We start from the raw sequence: 16,765 nt of genomic DNA, 5'->3' as shown, positions 1-16,765 counted from the left end.
TTCCACTTCATTGCCCTCCTAGTTGGGTGAATAGCATAGATGCAATTATGAGAGCTAGATAATTTCATGAGAGAGGAAGAAATAGAAAGTTGTGTTAAAGGAGTTAGATGAACTAAGGTGGGTGGAGGCCCGTGTGGAGCATTAACATCAGCATGGACCTGTTGGGCCCAATGGCCTGTTTCTGTGCTGTAAATCCACTGCTGTTTTTGTTTTAATGTCTTTGCACTATAATCTTTGTATGTGGTCCACCAGTTTTCACCAATTTCCAGTTTAAAAAAAAACTATTTGCAGGTTATTTAAACTCTAACAGGAGTCAGCATTCCTTTTGTTCAATCCTATAAAGGATCTTATCTTCCAATTTCCAATTCTATTGAAGAAATTGCATCCAAAATACTTACTTTTCCCTCTCATGACCTGCCATGTATTTCAGCCATTTTCTATTTTTTATTAGCAACATTTTGTTTTATCAAAGAGAAGTAGGTGGTGAATTTTGATCATTAAAAGAAAAAGCCGCATCTCCTACAACTCAAAATTAAACCAGAGTTTACTATGGAGTAGACTTTTGCCTTCATTTTCAGCGGTTTTCTCGGCGGTATAGCTATTTTTTGATGAAAAACCGCCCGGCGAAAGTTTCCTCTATTTGTTTTTGTAAAAGAGTTCTGCTCACATTTTGAAAGCACCACTGGGGACAAACCGCACACGTGCTTCTGCGGTACACCGCTGAGAAAACTACCAGGATCTAAGTTTGACCTCATCACGAGCCCATATGCATGAAAAACTGCCTGAAACACGGCGGTAGGTAAGTACCCTGCAAAGAAAGGTAAGTTAAAGGTTTTTATAATTATTTTTAAAATTCTAAAACGGCGATTACGTTTAAAAAGTATCTTGAGAATGTTTTATAACTTTTTGTTTAATTGAAAAAATATTTTTTGAGTTTTCCCCCCTCCCTAGCCCCAACTGCAGCCTCTGACTAAATTTTAAGTACTTACTGTCCAATCCAGTCAGAACTGCCCGTTTTAGCTAGTTTTGCCTTTAACCGCCAAGAATGTTGGTGCAAGATCCATTTTCTCGCCGGGCGGTATTTTTTTATCTTTTATTATGGAAATTTTCTCCAGAGTTGTTGCAGAACCTTAGCGGTGTTTCTGGGCGGTGAAGGGCTTTAGGGAAAGTCTAGCCCTATGACTCAAATACTGTGACTAAAACATCGTGAAATTATTCAAATTTGTGTGTATTTCCTTGCAAACTCATTGTACTTTTTTATGCTTTTGCAGATTTGAGCAAACTTGTGTGATTCACCCTTCAAAAATATGAATGGATTTTACTCAACTAATTTTGTTAATGGAACAATTCAAGGGAGAAACTAAGAACGGTTCATGAGCAACTTCCTTGTGAAGAGAAGCGTGGTTTACAAGCATCTATAAAACCATATCCAGCAAGTGTAAACAAAGCATCAGAAAAGGTCATCTGTCCAGTTGAAAAAAGGCTGTCTTCTGGGCCCATGTTTTTCTAGAAGCACTTTACTTTGCAATTTATCGTACTCTCCATGAGTAACAATTCAGGCTCAGGTGATTTTTTGAAAATGAGTGATGGAATGTGGGTTATCCTAAGTCCAGCAGAGTTTGCTCAGCTGCAACAGTACACAGAATGTAAGTATGATCTTGATTATATTGTTACTAATTGTAAGAAGTCTTATGATTATATAAAGTGAAACTTTAGAATACAAAGGAGAAATAGAAAGGTTGGTGTATTGTAGCTACATGTAAATGTTTCCATGTTGTACTATTCTAGTTAGTCTTCATGGTGTTCTTTAAATTTACAGATTCCTCATATATTTTCCTTTTTGTGGTGGGGAAAAAAGTTAATAATTTAAAATTCAAGACCCGCATACAAAATGACAGTTAGGTCAATTTTACTGCCTGCTGTGATGTTCAATATAAATTCTTATCAGCCAATCCTGACACGCGAAATTGTTCCTTTTAATGCTTTTCAAGCAGCTCATAACCCATTTAACCATAGTAATTTGACAAAGCTTACGTGAATCCAACTGTGGAGCATGCAATATTTCTGTGTATTGGCTAGGCAGCAAATTCGTGCAGCCTGCTTACCCATGAAAAAATAATGATTGAATTCCGAGAATCTTATATTTTGAAAGAAAGTAAGCACAATGGGAAAATGGCAAAGTAAACATCCTCATCATTCGGGAAGATAATGGAATATATGTGTTATGCCAGAAAATGCACAACATAGTTTGCAATCTAGTCGTTTCTTTTCAGCATCACCATATAAAAGGCTTGGCAATGATGATTGAGAGAGTCAGGTGCTGATATTGTAAGATGACCCAGACTTAAATAAGTTGATTTATTGGGATTGTTGGATTTTACAATGAAAGTCAGAGCTGGTTTCATACAAATAAATTCTACGCTGCCAAGCACATAGGTGAGTGGATCTGCAATTAAAGAAATACTTCACAAGTAAGATTAATACTGCACTGATCAGGAAGTAAACCCCACCTGGTGTTTCTAGCCTTTTGTGCATCTCCGATATCCTTCGCCCCACCTTTGCCAGCCATGCCTTCAGCTAAAATTTTCTGTCTCTCTACCACTCTGCCTTTAAGACGCTCCTTAAATCTTACCTCTTTGACCAAGCTTTTTGTCACATGTTCTAATGTCCCCCTCTTTGGCGCATGTCAATCTTTTTGTCTATTGCGCTCCTGTGAAGCATCCTGGGATGTTTTACTATGTTGAAGGCACTGCATAAATGCAAGTTGTTGTTGACGTGTTCACGTTATCAACATCTTTTTTATTGTTCCTTTTTATTCTTGGTGTGAGACCAGCCTGAGACTAAAGTATTTTTCCCAATTTTCTTTTGGCAAAAGCATCTGCAGATAAAAGAAGCTTATAAGTTCTAAAGCCAGACAACATGACCCAGACAATTCAGACATTGATTCGTTTATTGGCTGCAGTATGTAATCACTGACCCTAGGAAGAGTCTAAAAGCTTTACAATTGAAGAGAACATGACTATTTTAAGCTTCTCAAGAAATGTGTGAATAGATGGCACAAATCGATTTCACATCTGCTCATATACTTTATGCATTTCTTTTCATCTGTCGGGTAACTGCATATCTTGTCTTGTATATTTTTGCAGGCAGTACAGTACTTAAGTTTCTGAGGTTAAAAGTAGAAAACTGTACTCTTCACATTGTCTAACACAGACACAATTTATTGGCAATTTATTCATTAATAAAATGGGGTAAACAGAATGCTTTATTTAAAGTAACATTAAACAAATTATAGATGTGATAGCTGGATGTGAAATTAGTTAGAATCAAATCAATTTATAAAGATACTGGTGTAGAGTACTGAAAATGTAAAGATTAAACTTAATTTGGTTTTTAGAATGAGGCATCAGTTCATTCAAACCATTGGAATTCTAGTCTGAACGGGGTTGCAGCTATTTTTCTCTCTCCAGCATTTAAGTAACAGATGCAAAATGCTATTCAAAGCCAATATCCACCATTAATCTGTTAGTGCTTTCTGTTATATATGTAAACCTGTAAATACCTTGTTTAACTACCAGAGGGTTCATCCCCTGGAGTCCCAAGGGATCCCACAATCCTTTGGGAGCACCTGTACAGAAGGAGGCCTCACAAGCTGGAGAGGCACTCTTGAGACCTGTAATAAAGGACGACGGTCACACAGTACTTTAAGCTTTCAGAATCTGGTCAGATTCTTTATTCAAGACATAATAACTGGCGACGAGATATAGATGACGAACCCCACCGCAACAATGCAGAGAACTGTGGGAATCCTGGAGAAATTTTCGGAGGGAGATGATTGGGAAAGCTTCGTGGAGCGACTCAACCAATACTTCGTGGCCAACGAGCTGGAAGGAGAAGCGAATGCTGGCAAACGAAGAGCGATTTGCGGGGCACCAATGTAGGCCTCATGAAAAATCTGCTCGCTCCAGCGAAACCGATAGAGAAGTCATACGATGATTTGTGCACACTGGTCTGGGTGTATCTGAACCCGAAGAAAAGCGTTCTGATGGCGAGGTACCGGTTCTACACGTACAAGAGGTCTGCAGGCCAGGAAGTGGCGAGCTACGTCGCTGAGGTAAGGTGCCTTGCAGGACCTTGCGAATTTGAAGGACACTTGGAGCACATGGTCAGGGACTTTTTTGTACTTGGCATTGGCCATGAAGTAATACGTCACAAACTTTTGACTGTAGAGACCCGAACCTTGAGTAAAGCCATAGCGATATCCCAGGTGTTCATCGCCACCAGTGAAAATACCAAACAAATCTCTCGGCACACGAGTGCTGTTGCAAGTACTGTGAACAAAGTGATATTGTTTTCAAATCATAATGTACAGGGCAGGACTCACATGCCTGCAGCTGTACATCTGCAGATGTCTGAGTCCACCATCAAGGGTGATGAATACAAGGCCATTAACGCCTTGTTGGCACAGTGGAGGTGATCATCCTTTCCATTCATGCCGCTTCAAAGGATACGTTTGCAAGGGCTGTGGAACAATGGGACACCTCCAACGTATGTGCAGGCGAGCTGCATACCCTGCTAATACTGCAAACCACCATGTTGCAGAGGAGGACAGATCCATGGTGGATCATGACAAACCAGAGCCTCAGACTGAGGAGGTAGAGGTATATGGGGTGCAAACATTTACCACAAAATGTCCCCCTATAATGCTGAAGGTTGAATTAAATGGACTCCCAGTGTCAATGGAGCTGGACACGGGCACGAGCCAGTCCATAATGAGCAAAAAGACTTTCGATAAATTGTGGTGCAGCAAGGCCTCAAGGTCAGTCCTGACTCCCATTCGTACTAAACTGAGAACGTACACAATGAACTGATTCCCCTAATCGGCAGTGCTACCGTAAAGGTCTCCTACGATGGAGCGGTGCACAATTTACCACTCTGGGTGGTACCGGGCGATGGCCCCACGTTGTTCGGCAGGAGCTGGCTGGGAAAGATACGCTGGAACTGGGATGACATCCGAGCGCGCTCGTCCATCGACGACACTTCACGTGCCCAGATCCTAAACAAATTCCCCTCACTGTTCGAACCGGGCATCGGCTAGTTCCAAGGAGCAAAAGTGCAGATCCACTTGATATCCATCACAAGGCGAGAGCGATATCGTACATGATGAAAGAGTGGGTGGAGATCGAGCTGGATCAGCTGCAACGAGAGGGCATCATTTCGCTGATCGAATTCAACGAGTGGGCCAATCCGATTGTTCCAGTCCTCAAGGAAGACGGCACCATCAGAATCTGTGGTGATTACAAAGTAACTATCAATCGTTTCTCCCTGCAGGATCAATACCCGCTACCAAAGGCTGACACCCTATTTGCGATGCTGGCGGGAGGAAAAACGTTCACGCAGCTGGACTTGACCTCGGCCTACATGACGCAGGAGCTGGAGGAATCATCGAAGGGCCTCACCTGCATCAACAACAGATGCCCATTTGGAATTCGATCAGCCTTGGCGATATTCCAGAGGAAAGCTTGCTGAAGTCAGTTCCACACACCGTGGCCTTCCAGGACGACATCTTAGTTACAGGTCGGGACACCGTCGAGCTCCTGCAGAACCTGGAGGAGGTTCTCAGTCGGCTTAATCGTATGGGGCTCAAGTTAAAATGCTCGAAGTGCGTTTTCCTGGCGCCTGAAGTGGAGTTCCTGAGGAGAAGAGTTGCGGCGGATGGCATCAGGCCCACCAATTCGAAGATGGAGGCAATCAAAAACGCACCAAGACCACAGAACGTGACGGAGCTGCGGTCGTTTCTAGGACTCCTGAACTACTTTGGTAACTTCTTACCCGGTCTTAGCACACTGTTGGAACCAATGTATTCTTTACTGCATGGAGATGAATGGGTATGGGGTAAAAGCCAAGAAAATTCCTTTGAGAAAGCTAGGAAACTGTTATGCTCAAACAAATTGCTTGTGTTGTATGATCCATGTAAGCGTTTGCTACTAGCATGTGATGTGTCGTCATATGGTGTCGCGTGTGTATTGCATCAAGCTAATGAATCTGGGAAATTGCAACCGGTTGCTTATACATCTAGAAGTCTGTCTAAGGCTGAGAGGACCTACAGCACAATCGAAAAAAAAGCATTAGCGTGTGTTTATGGGGTAAAGAAAATGCATCAATGTCTGTTTGAGCTCAAATTTGAATTGGAAACTGACCATAAGCCACTTAGATCCCTCTTTTCTGAAAGTAAGGTGATAAATACGAATGCGTCGGCCCGCATCCAGAGATGGGCGCTCACGTTGTCTGCATACAATTACGCCATCCACCACAGGCCAGGCACAGAAAACCGCGCCGATGCTTTCAGTCGGCTGCCATTGCCCACCACGGGTGGAGATGGCACAGCCCGCAGATTTAGTTATGGTAATGGAAGCATTCGAGAGTGAGCAAATCGCCTGTTACTGTCCGACAGATTAGAACCTGGACGAGCCAGGACCCCTTACTGTCCTTAGTTTTTAAAAAAATTGTGTGCTTCACGGAAGTTGGTCTAGTGTCCCGCAGAAAGAAATAAAGCCGTACCAGCAGTGCAAAGATGAAATGTCCATACAGGCAGACTGCCTCCTATAGGGTAACGGGTAATGGTGCCAAGAAAGGATAGGGACACTTTCATTTGTGACCTCCACAGTACCCACCCAGGCATTGAAATGATGAAAACGATAGCCAGATCCCACGTGTGGTGGCCTGGTATCGATGCACACTTGGAGTCCTGCGTGCACAAAGGTAACACATGTTCACAGTTAAGCAATGCACCCAGGGAGACGCCACTAAGTTTATGGTCCTGGCCCTCCAAACCGTGGTCCAGGATCCATGTCAACTGCAGGCCCATTCTTGGGAAAAATGTTGCTTATGGTTGCGTACTCCAAATGGATTGAATGTGAGATAATGTCGGCAAGCACGTCCACTGCCACCATTGAAAGCCTGCGGGCCTTGTTTGCCACGCACGGCCTGCCTGATGTCCTTGTGAGTGACAGTGGGCTGTGCTTCACAGTGCTGAGTTCAACGAATTCATGACACGTAACGGGATCAAACATGTCACATCTGCCCATTTAAATCAGCGTCCAATGGTCAGGCAGAGCGAGCAGTGCAAACAATCAAGCAGAGCTTGAAAAGGGTAACTGAAGGCTCACTGCAGACTCGCCTATCCCGAGTCCTACTTAGTTACCGCCCAAGACCCCACTCGCTCACTGGGATTCCCCCCCGCTGAACTGCTCATGAAAAGGACACTTAAGACATGGCTTTCGTTAGTCCACCCTGATCTACACGAACAGGTAGAGAGCAGGCGGCTTCAACAGAATACATATGATCGCGCAAATGTGTCACGTGAAATCGAGATTAATGATCCTGTATTTGTGTTGAACTATGGACAAGCTCCCAAGTGGCTTCCCGGTACTGTCGTGGCCAAAGAGGGGAATAGGGTGTTTCTGGTCAAACTTTCAAATGGACTCCCCTGCAGAAAACACTTGGGCCAAACCAAACTCGGATTCATGGACTATCCAGAACAACCCACAATAGACTCTACCTTTTTCGACCCCCCCCAACACACAAACAAGTGGCAACTGACACCGCGGTTGACCACGAAGCAGAACCCATCACCTGCAGCAGCCCAGCAGGACTCACCGCACCCAGCAGCCCTGCAAGGCCAGCTGCGCAGCTGCCCAGCAAGGGCCCAACAAAAGACTCGCCAAAACCAGCATTTTCACCGAGATGATCAACCAGGGAAAGGAAGGCCCCAGCTCGACTCACATTGTAAATAGTTACACTATTGACTTGCGGGGGGTGGTGAGAGTGTTGTTATATATATAATCCTGTAAATACTTTGTAACCACCAGAGGGCTCATCCCCTGGACTCCCAAGTGATCCCACAATCCCTTGGGAAGACCTGTACATAAGGAGGCCTCACAGGCTGGAGAGGCACTCTGGAGACCTGTAATAAAGGACTACGGTCACACATTACTTTAAGCTTACAGTATCTGGTCAGATTCTTTATTCTAGACATAACACTTCCATTGCGACTATTGGTCAAAGATGCTGAAATGTGTTTTTTTGTTTGTTAAAAAAAAATTCCAAGTCGCTGAATTTGTTATGTGTAGGGGATTCCGGCTTCTTTGTGATAAGGAGAAGGATTTTGTGTATCCACAGACATATTGCAACTGTGATGTTATTTTCAGATAGTTTGGTAAAATCAAATTGGTGAGATGAACAGTTGTTAAAGATCATACTAAAATGTTAGAAGGAAGTGTGAGGGCGACAAGCAGATTAATGTTGATATATTTTGAATAGATGAAAGACTGTTGTTAAATGTCATTGTTTGTTTAATATCGTTGTGCTGTGGATAATATTTGATGGTAATCAGTTCAAATCTAGAACACTTTTGTCAGCAGTTTCTCTAAAATTTGGTGCAGGTTATTTTAAACTGGAAGTAAGTTTATCAAGGATTGATTTCTGTTTTTAAATAATGTGAGTTTGACTCAGTTGTGGTTTGAGTCAGTTGTCTACACGGCAAGCGAGCCCCAGGTGGGCAGAGGAAACGTTTCAAGGATACCCTGATAGCCTCCTTGATAAAGTGCAACAGTCCCACCGACACCTGGGAGTCCCTGGCCAAAGACCGCCCTAAGTGGAGGAAGAGCATCCGGGAGGGCGCTGAGCACCTCTAGTCTCGTTGCCGAGAGCATGCAGAAATCAAGCGCGGGCAATGGAAGGAGCGTGCGGCAAATCAGACTCCTCACCCACCCTTTCCTCCAACGATTGTCTGTCCCACCTGTGACAGAGACTGTAATTCCCGTATTGGACTGTTAAGTCACCTGAGAACTAACTTTTGGAGTGGAAGCAAGTCTTCCTCGACTTCGAGAGGCTGCCTATGATGATGGTTACTAGAAATCTATCAATCTCAGATTTAAAATTAATAATTGACCTAGCGTTAACTGCCGTTTGCGGAAGAGGGTTCCAAACTTCGATCATCCTTGGCATGTAGAAGTGTTTCCTAACTTCCCTGCTGAAAGATCTAGCTATAATTTTTAGGGTATGTCCCCTAGTCTTAAACTCCCCAACCAGCAGAAATAGTTTCTCTCCTGCTCCCTATCAGTTCTCCTAATATCTTAAACTTTGATCATGTCGCACCTTAACCTTCTAAATTCCAGGGAATACAACCCTAGTTTGTGTAATCTCTCCTCATAATTTAATCCTTGGAGTCCAGGTATCATTCTTGTAAATCTATGCTGCACTCCCTCCGAGGCCAATAGATCCCCCTTAAGGTGTGGTGCCCAGAACCGAACACGGTATTCCTGGTGCAATCTAACCAGGATTTTGTATAGCTTTAGCATAACTTCGACACCATTTGTATTTTAGTCCTCTCGATTATAAAGGTCAGCATTCCAGTAGACTTTTTAATTATTTTCTGTACCAGTCCATGACATTTTAATCTACATACATGGACCTCCACTGTTTCTAGCTTTTCACCATTTAGAAAGTACTCTGATCTTTCCTTTGTAGGTCCAAAGTGGATGACCTCACACTTGCCTCTATTGAAATCCATTTGCCACAGTTTTGCCCATTCACTTTATCTATTATTATCTCTTTGTAATGTTATGCTTCTGCCTACACTGCTTACAATGCCACCTACCTTTGTGTTATTGGCAAACTTGGATATGTGACTCTCTATTCCATCATTTAAGTTGTTAATATATGTTAAATAGTTGAGGCCCCAGCACAGATCCCTGCAGGATACCGTTAGTCATATCCTGCCAATTAGAGTACCTGCCATTATCCCAACTCTCTGTCTCCAGCTGTTCAGCCAATTTCCTAACCAGGTCAATAATTGGCCTTCAATCCGAAGAGCTTCAACTTTAGCCAGTAGTCTCTTATGAGGGACTTTTATCAAATGCCTTCTGGAAGTCCATATAAATAACATCCATAGACATTTTTCATAAAATTCAATCGGGTTCATCAGACGCGACCTACCCTTTACAAATAAATACTGGCTCTCTCCGATCAGCTGAAATGTTTTCAAGGTGTTCAGTCACTCTATCCTTAATTATAGACTCTCTTATTTTCCTGACAACAGATATTGGGTTAACTGGTTTATAATTCCCTGTTTTCCCCCTCTTTACCTTTCTTAAACAGTGGAGTTGACATATGCCGTTTCCAATGTAAAGGAACGGTTCCTGAATCAAGAGAACTTTGGAAGATTACAGTTCGGGCATCTGCTATGTTTTCACCTGCTTCCTTTAAACCCTGGGAGGAAAACATCTAGTATGGGAATTTGTAACTCTTTAGTGCCATTATTTTCTTCATTACTGTTATTTTGCACATGTTAATTTTGGTGAGTCCCCGTCCCTAATTCAATGTTAGTTTTCTTGGGATGTCCACATTTTATCCTCTTCCTTCACGAAAATACTGATGCACAGTAATTGTTCAACATGTCTGACATTTCCTTATTTTCATTTACAATATCACCATTATCAGTTTTCAAGGGGCCCACATTGCTCCTGACCCCACCCTATCTTTCTTCAGATAATTGTAAAAAAATGTTGTTTTTGATATCCCTTGAAAATGTATTTTCATACTCCCCTTTTTCTAGCTCTTACTATCTATTTTGTAACCTTTTGTTGCTCTTTGTATCTCTCCCAGTCACCAGGATCTTTTTTGTATTTTTGCTATTTTTTGCATTTTTGCTATTTTTTGCATTTTTGCACACTTTTTCTTTTAGCTTTGTTGTCCCTCACCTCTTTTGTCATCCATGGCTGTTTTTTTGGCAATTGGAGCTCTTGCCCCTTCGGTGTATAAGCCCTGCACATTTTTCCATATCACCAACCTCTACCCTTACCATAATCCACTTCTGCTGAAATGCTTATCAATACTTTGTTACCTCCAGATTAAATTATTTCAAAGCTTTCCTTGCCAACTGCACAAGTTCTGCCCTTCACAAGTCTCAATATATCTCTGTCACCCATGTCCCATTCCCCAATTAACCTTATGCTCACCACCTTCACTTACTCCCTCTTTCTCTATGTATCGATGTCAAGATCCTTGTCTTTATCTACAAATCCTTACATATCCTCACCTTGCCCAATCCACCTCTGCAACTTCATTCAGCTCTCCAATTTTCCAATTCTGGCCAACTTGATATCCTCTTTATCATTATAGGCAGTCCCTCAGAATCGAGGAAGACTTGCTTCCACTCTTAACATGAGTTCTTAGATGGCTGTACAGTCCAATGCGAGAACCACAATCTCTGTCACAGGCGGGACAGATAGTCATTTAGGGAAGGGACTGGTTTGCCGCATGCTCTTTCTGCTGCCTGCGCTTGATTTCTGCATGCTTTTGGCGATGAGACTCGGTGCTCATCGCCCTCCTTGATGCACTTCCTTCATTTAGGGCAGTCTTTGGCCAGGGACTCCCAGGTGTCAGTGGGGATGTTACACTTTATCAGGGAGGTTTTGAGGGCGTCCTTGTAACGTTTCCACTGCCCACCTTTGGCTCGTTTGCCGTGAAGGAGTTCCGAGCGCTTGCTTTGAGAGTCTCATGATTGGCATGCAAACTATGTGGCCTGCCCAGCGGAGCTGATCAAGTGTTGTCAGTGCTTCAATGCTAGGGATGTTGGCCTGGTCGAGGCGCTAATATTGGTGCGTCTATCCTCCCGGGGGATTTGTAGGATCTTGCGGAGACATCGTTGGTATTTCTCCAGCGACTTGAGGTGTCTACTGTACATGGTCCATGTTTCTGAGCCATACAGGAGGGCAGGTATTACTACAGCCCTGTAGACCATGAGCTTGGTGGCAGTTTTGAGGGCCTGGTCTTCAAACACACTTTTCCTCAGGGGGGTGCCGAAGGCTGTACTGGTGCACTGGAGGCGGTGTTGAATCTCGTCGTCGATGTCTGCTCTTGTTGATAGGAGGCTACCTAGGTATGTGAAGTGGTCCACATTGTCCAGGGCCGCGCCGTGGATCTTGATGACTGGGGGGTAAGTGCTGTGCGGCGAGGACAGGCTGGTAGATGAACTTTGTCTTACTGATGTTTAGCGTCAGGCCCATGCTTTCATACGCCTCAGTAAATAAGTCAACTATGTCCTGGAGTTCAGCCTCTATGTGCGCAGATGCAGGTGTCATCCGTGTACTGTAGCTCGATGACAGAGGTTGGGGTGGTCTTGGACCTGGCCTGGAGAAGGCGAAGGTTGAACAGGTTCCCACTGTCCTCTTCACTCCATCCTCAGTAACACAGCCTTCTGTCATTTTGGCTGCACACTGTGGAACATATTCCCTAAATACCTCTGATTTGCTACCTCTCTTCAAAAGCCTCATAATCCAACCCTGATCTTGCCTTCAGTCACCACAGAATCCTGCCACGTTTTCAATTATATTCACCATTGTGAAGAATTTTGACATTCAGTAGGATCAAAGGCATAATTTAAGTGCAATTGATTGTTCAAATTTTCTGATTTGTTCTAAGTTATTCATTGAAATGTACAAGTTCATATGTGGCTTAAAATGTTGACATTTGTCTAACTTTCAGTGAAGGTGATTTTAATTTCAGTGCAAGGATTTACATATGTTTGAAGAATCCCTGAGCTGTGTTGCAAAATGTATTTACCAACCATCATCTCACTATTGCCCATTCTAAAAGGCTTTGTAGCATTACCTGCGTGGCTTCTTCATCTGTTAATATTCTGGTGGAAAATATATTTTGGTTACTTGTCGATAAGTAACCCTTCTTTATTTCTGTTTGTATTTTAGTATTTCTAAAATTTCAGTACATTGCTGATGAAATGCTGCATTGCTGAAGGATCCATCTTTGATAGATTATATATGTTATACACTGACGAAACTATAAACTACAAACTGGTCATTTATAGAATTTGCTGTATCTGGGACATTACTGTTTGCAAGTGACGGCTATATTTGCCTACATAACAGTGACTACTTCAAAAGTAATTGGAGTGCTTTGAAACGTCCTGAGGAAGTGATGAGAAGTTCATTGAATGTAAGTTTGACTGTAAGCCAGTTGTCGTGGTGCATATAGGTACCAACGATATAGGTAAAAAACGGGATGAGGTCCTACAAGACGAATTTAGGGAGCTAGGAGCTAAATTAAAAAGTAGGACCTCAAAAGTAGTAATCTCAGGATTGTTACCAGTGCCACGTACTAGTCAGAGTAGGAATCGCAGGATAGCTCAGATGAATACATGGCTTGAGAAGTGGTGCAGAAGGGAGGGATTCAAATTCCTGGGACATTGGAAGCGGTTCTGGGGGAGGTGGAAGCAGTACAAACCGGACGGTCTGCACCTGGGCAGGACCGGAACCAATGTCCTAGGGGGAGTGTTTGCTAGTGCTGTTGGGGAGGCGTTAAACTAATATGGCAGGGGGATGGGAACCAATGCAGGGAGACAGGGAAGTAGAATGGGGGCAGAAGCAAAAGATAGAAAGAAGAAAAGTAAAAGTGGAGGGCAGAGAAACCCAAAGCAAAAAGGGCCACATTACAGCAAAATCCTAAAGGGGCAAAGGGTGTTAAAAAGACAAGCCTGAAGGCTCTGTGCCTCAATGCGAGAAGTATTCGGAATAAGGTGGACGAATTAACTGCGCGGATAGCAGTTAACGGACATGATGTAATTGGCATCACGGAGATATGACTCCAGGGTGACCTAGGCTGGGAACTCAACATCCACTGATAGTCAACATTTAGGAAGGATAGACAGAAAGGAAAAGGAGGTGGGGTGGTGTTGCTGGTTAAAGAGGAAATTAATGCAATAGTAAGGAAGGACATTAGCTTGGATGATGTGGAATCTGTATGGGTGGAGCTATGGAATACCAAAGGGCAGAAAACGCTAGTGGGAGTTGTGTGTAGACCACCAAACAGTAGTAGTGAGGTTGGGGACAGAATCAAAGAATAAATTAGGGATGCTTGCAATAAAGGTACAGCAGTTATCATGGGCGACTTTAATCTACATATAGACTGGGCTAACCAAACTGGAAGCAATGCAGTGGAGGAGGATTTCCTGGAGTGTATTAGGGATGGTTTTCTAGACCAATATATCAAAGAACCAACTAGAGGGCTGGCCACCCTAGACTGGGTGATGTGTAATGAGAAAGGATTAATTAAAGGGGGAGGGGGGAAGTGTTGTTGTATATGAAAACTTGTATTTACTCTGTACAGCCACCAGAGGGCTCATCCCCTGGAGTCCCAAGGGATCCCATAAACCCTTGGGAGCACAGGTATTTAAGGAGGCTTCACAGGTTGGTGAGGCACTCTGGAGACCTGCAATAAAAGACTACGGTCACACTTTACTTTGAGCTCAGTGTTCAGTCTGACTCTTTCTCCATACACTACAAATACGTCGCTTGAAGAGTGGTGCACGAGAGAGGGATTCAAATTCCTGGGACATTGGAACTGGTTCTGGGGAAAGTGGAACCAGTACAAACCGGATGGTCTGCACCTGGGCAGGACCGGAACCAATGTCCTAGGGGGAGTGTTTGCGAGTGCTGTTGGGCAGGGGTCAAACTAATATGGCAGGGAGATGGGAACCTATGCAGGGAGACAGAGGGAAGGAGAATGGGGGCAGAAGCAAAAGATAGAAAGAAGAAAAGTAAAAGTGGAGAGCAGAGAAACCCAAGGCAAAAATCAGAAAGGGCCACATTACAGCCAAATTCTAAAGGGGCAAAGTGTGTTAAAAAGGCAAGCTTGAAGGCTCTGTGCCTCAATGCGAGAGGAGTATTCATAATAAGGTGGACGAATTAACTGCGCAGGCAGCAATTAACGAATATTATATAATTGGCATCAAGCAGACATGGCTCCAGGGTGACCAAGGCTGGGAGCGCAACATCCAGGGGTATTCAACATTCAGGAAGGATACTCAAAAAGGAAAAGGAAGGATAGACAGAAAGAAAAAGGAGGTGGGGTAGTGTTGCTGGTTAAAGAGGAAATTAACGCAAGAGTAAGGAAGGACATAAGCTTGGATGATGTGGAATCTGTATGGGTAGAGCTGCGGATAACCAAAGTGCAGAAAACGCTAGTGGGAGTTGTGCACAGACCACCAACAGTAGTAGTGAGACCACCAACAGTAGTAGTGAGGTTGGGGACAGGATCAAAGAATAAATTAGGGATGCGTATTGTTATATATGTGAACTTGTATTTACTCTGTACAGCCACCAGAGGGTTCATCCCCTGGAATCTCGAGGGATCCCATAATCCCTTGGGAGCACAGGTATTTCAGGAGGCCTCTCAGGTTGGAGAGGCACTCTGGAGACCTGCAATAAAAGACTAAAGTCACACTTTACTTTGAGCTCACAGTGTTTAGTCTGACTCTTTCTCCGTACATAACACATGCAATAAAGGTACAACAGTTAATCTGGGTGACTTTAATCTACATATAGATTGGGCTAACCAAACTGGTAGCAGTACAGTGGAGGAGGATTTCCTGGAGTGTATTAGGGATGGTTTTCTAGACCAATATGTCGAGGAACCAACGAGAGGGCTGGCCATCCTAGACTGGGTGATGTGTAATGAGAAAGGACTAATTAGCAATCTTGTTGTGCGAGGCCACTTGAGGAACATTGACCATAATATGATGGAATTATTTATTAAGATGGAGAGTGACACAGTTAATTCAGAGACCATGGTCCAGAACTTAAAGAAGGGTAACTTTGAAGGTATGAGGCATGAATTGGCTAGGATAGATTGGCGAATGATACTTAAGGGGTTGACAGTGGATGGGCAATGGCAGACATTTAGAGACCGCATGGATGAACGACAACAATTGTATATCCCTGCCCTGGAGTAAAAATAAAAATGGGAAGATGGCTCAACCGTGGCTATCAAGAGAAATCAGGGATAGTATTAAAGCCAAGGAAGTGGCATACAAATTGGCCAGAAATAGCAGTGAACCCAGGGACTGGGAGAAATTTAGAACTCAGCAGAGGAGGACAAAGGGTTTGATTAGGGCAGGGAAAATGGAGTACGAGAGGAAGCTTGCAGGGAACATTAAAATGGACTGCAAAAGTTTCTATAGATATGTAAAGAGAAAAAGGTTAGTAAAGACAAACGTAGGTCCCCTGCAGTCAGAATCAGGGGAAGTCATAACTGGGAACAAAGAAATGGCAGACCAATTGAACAAGTACTTTGGTTCGGTATTCACTAAGGAGGACACAAACAACCTTCCGGATATAAAAGGGGTCAGAGGGTCTAGTAAGAAGGAGGAACTGAGGGAAATCCTTATTAGTCGGGAAATTGTGTTGGGGAAATTGATGGGATTGAAGGCCGATAAATCCCCAGGGCCTGATGGTCTGCATCCCAGAGTACTTAAGGAGGTGGCCTTGGAAATAGCGGAGGCATTGACAGTCATTTTCCAACATTCCATAGACTCTGGATCAGTTCCTATGGAGGTGTCCTAAGGCGAGCTCAGGGAGGACAGAAACCTCCCGTGGAGCAGCCAATGTAACCCCACTTTTTAAAAAAGGAGTGAGAGAGAAAACAGGAAATTATCGACTGGTCAGCCTGGCATCGGTTGTGGGTAAAATGATGGAATCAATTATTAAGGATGTCATAGCAGCGCATTTGGAAAGAGGTGACATGATAGGTCCAAGTCAGCAAATTTTTTGAGGATGTTTCCAGTAGAGTGGACAAGGGAGAACCAGTTGATGTGGTGTATTTGGACTTTCAGAAGGCTTTCGACAAGGTTCCACACAAGAGATTAATGTGCAAAGTTAAAGCACATGGGATTGGGGGTAGTGTGCTG

The 16,765-nt window shown here is 43.5% G+C and overlaps 1 protein-coding gene across 1 annotated transcript in view; it reads left to right on the top strand.

Moving 5' to 3' along the window:
- Positions 1-1,579: 1,579 nt before the first annotated feature.
- LOC139259133 (diacylglycerol kinase beta) overlaps positions 1,580-16,765 on the top strand; it is an 805,220-nt gene continuing 790,034 nt past the window's right edge. Inside the window, exon 1 of the mRNA XM_070874836.1 lies at positions 1,580-1,646. Within this exon, the coding sequence (XP_070730937.1) occupies positions 1,580-1,646 (67 nt within the window). The remainder of the gene's footprint in view (positions 1,647-16,765) is intronic.

This window comes from Pristiophorus japonicus, chromosome 3 (assembly GCF_044704955.1).
Source record: "Pristiophorus japonicus isolate sPriJap1 chromosome 3, sPriJap1.hap1, whole genome shotgun sequence".
Classification (NCBI taxonomy): domain Eukaryota; kingdom Metazoa; phylum Chordata; class Chondrichthyes; family Pristiophoridae; genus Pristiophorus; species Pristiophorus japonicus.
The sequence above is the reverse complement of the archived record's forward strand: the minus strand, read 5'-3'. Positions and strand labels throughout refer to the sequence as shown.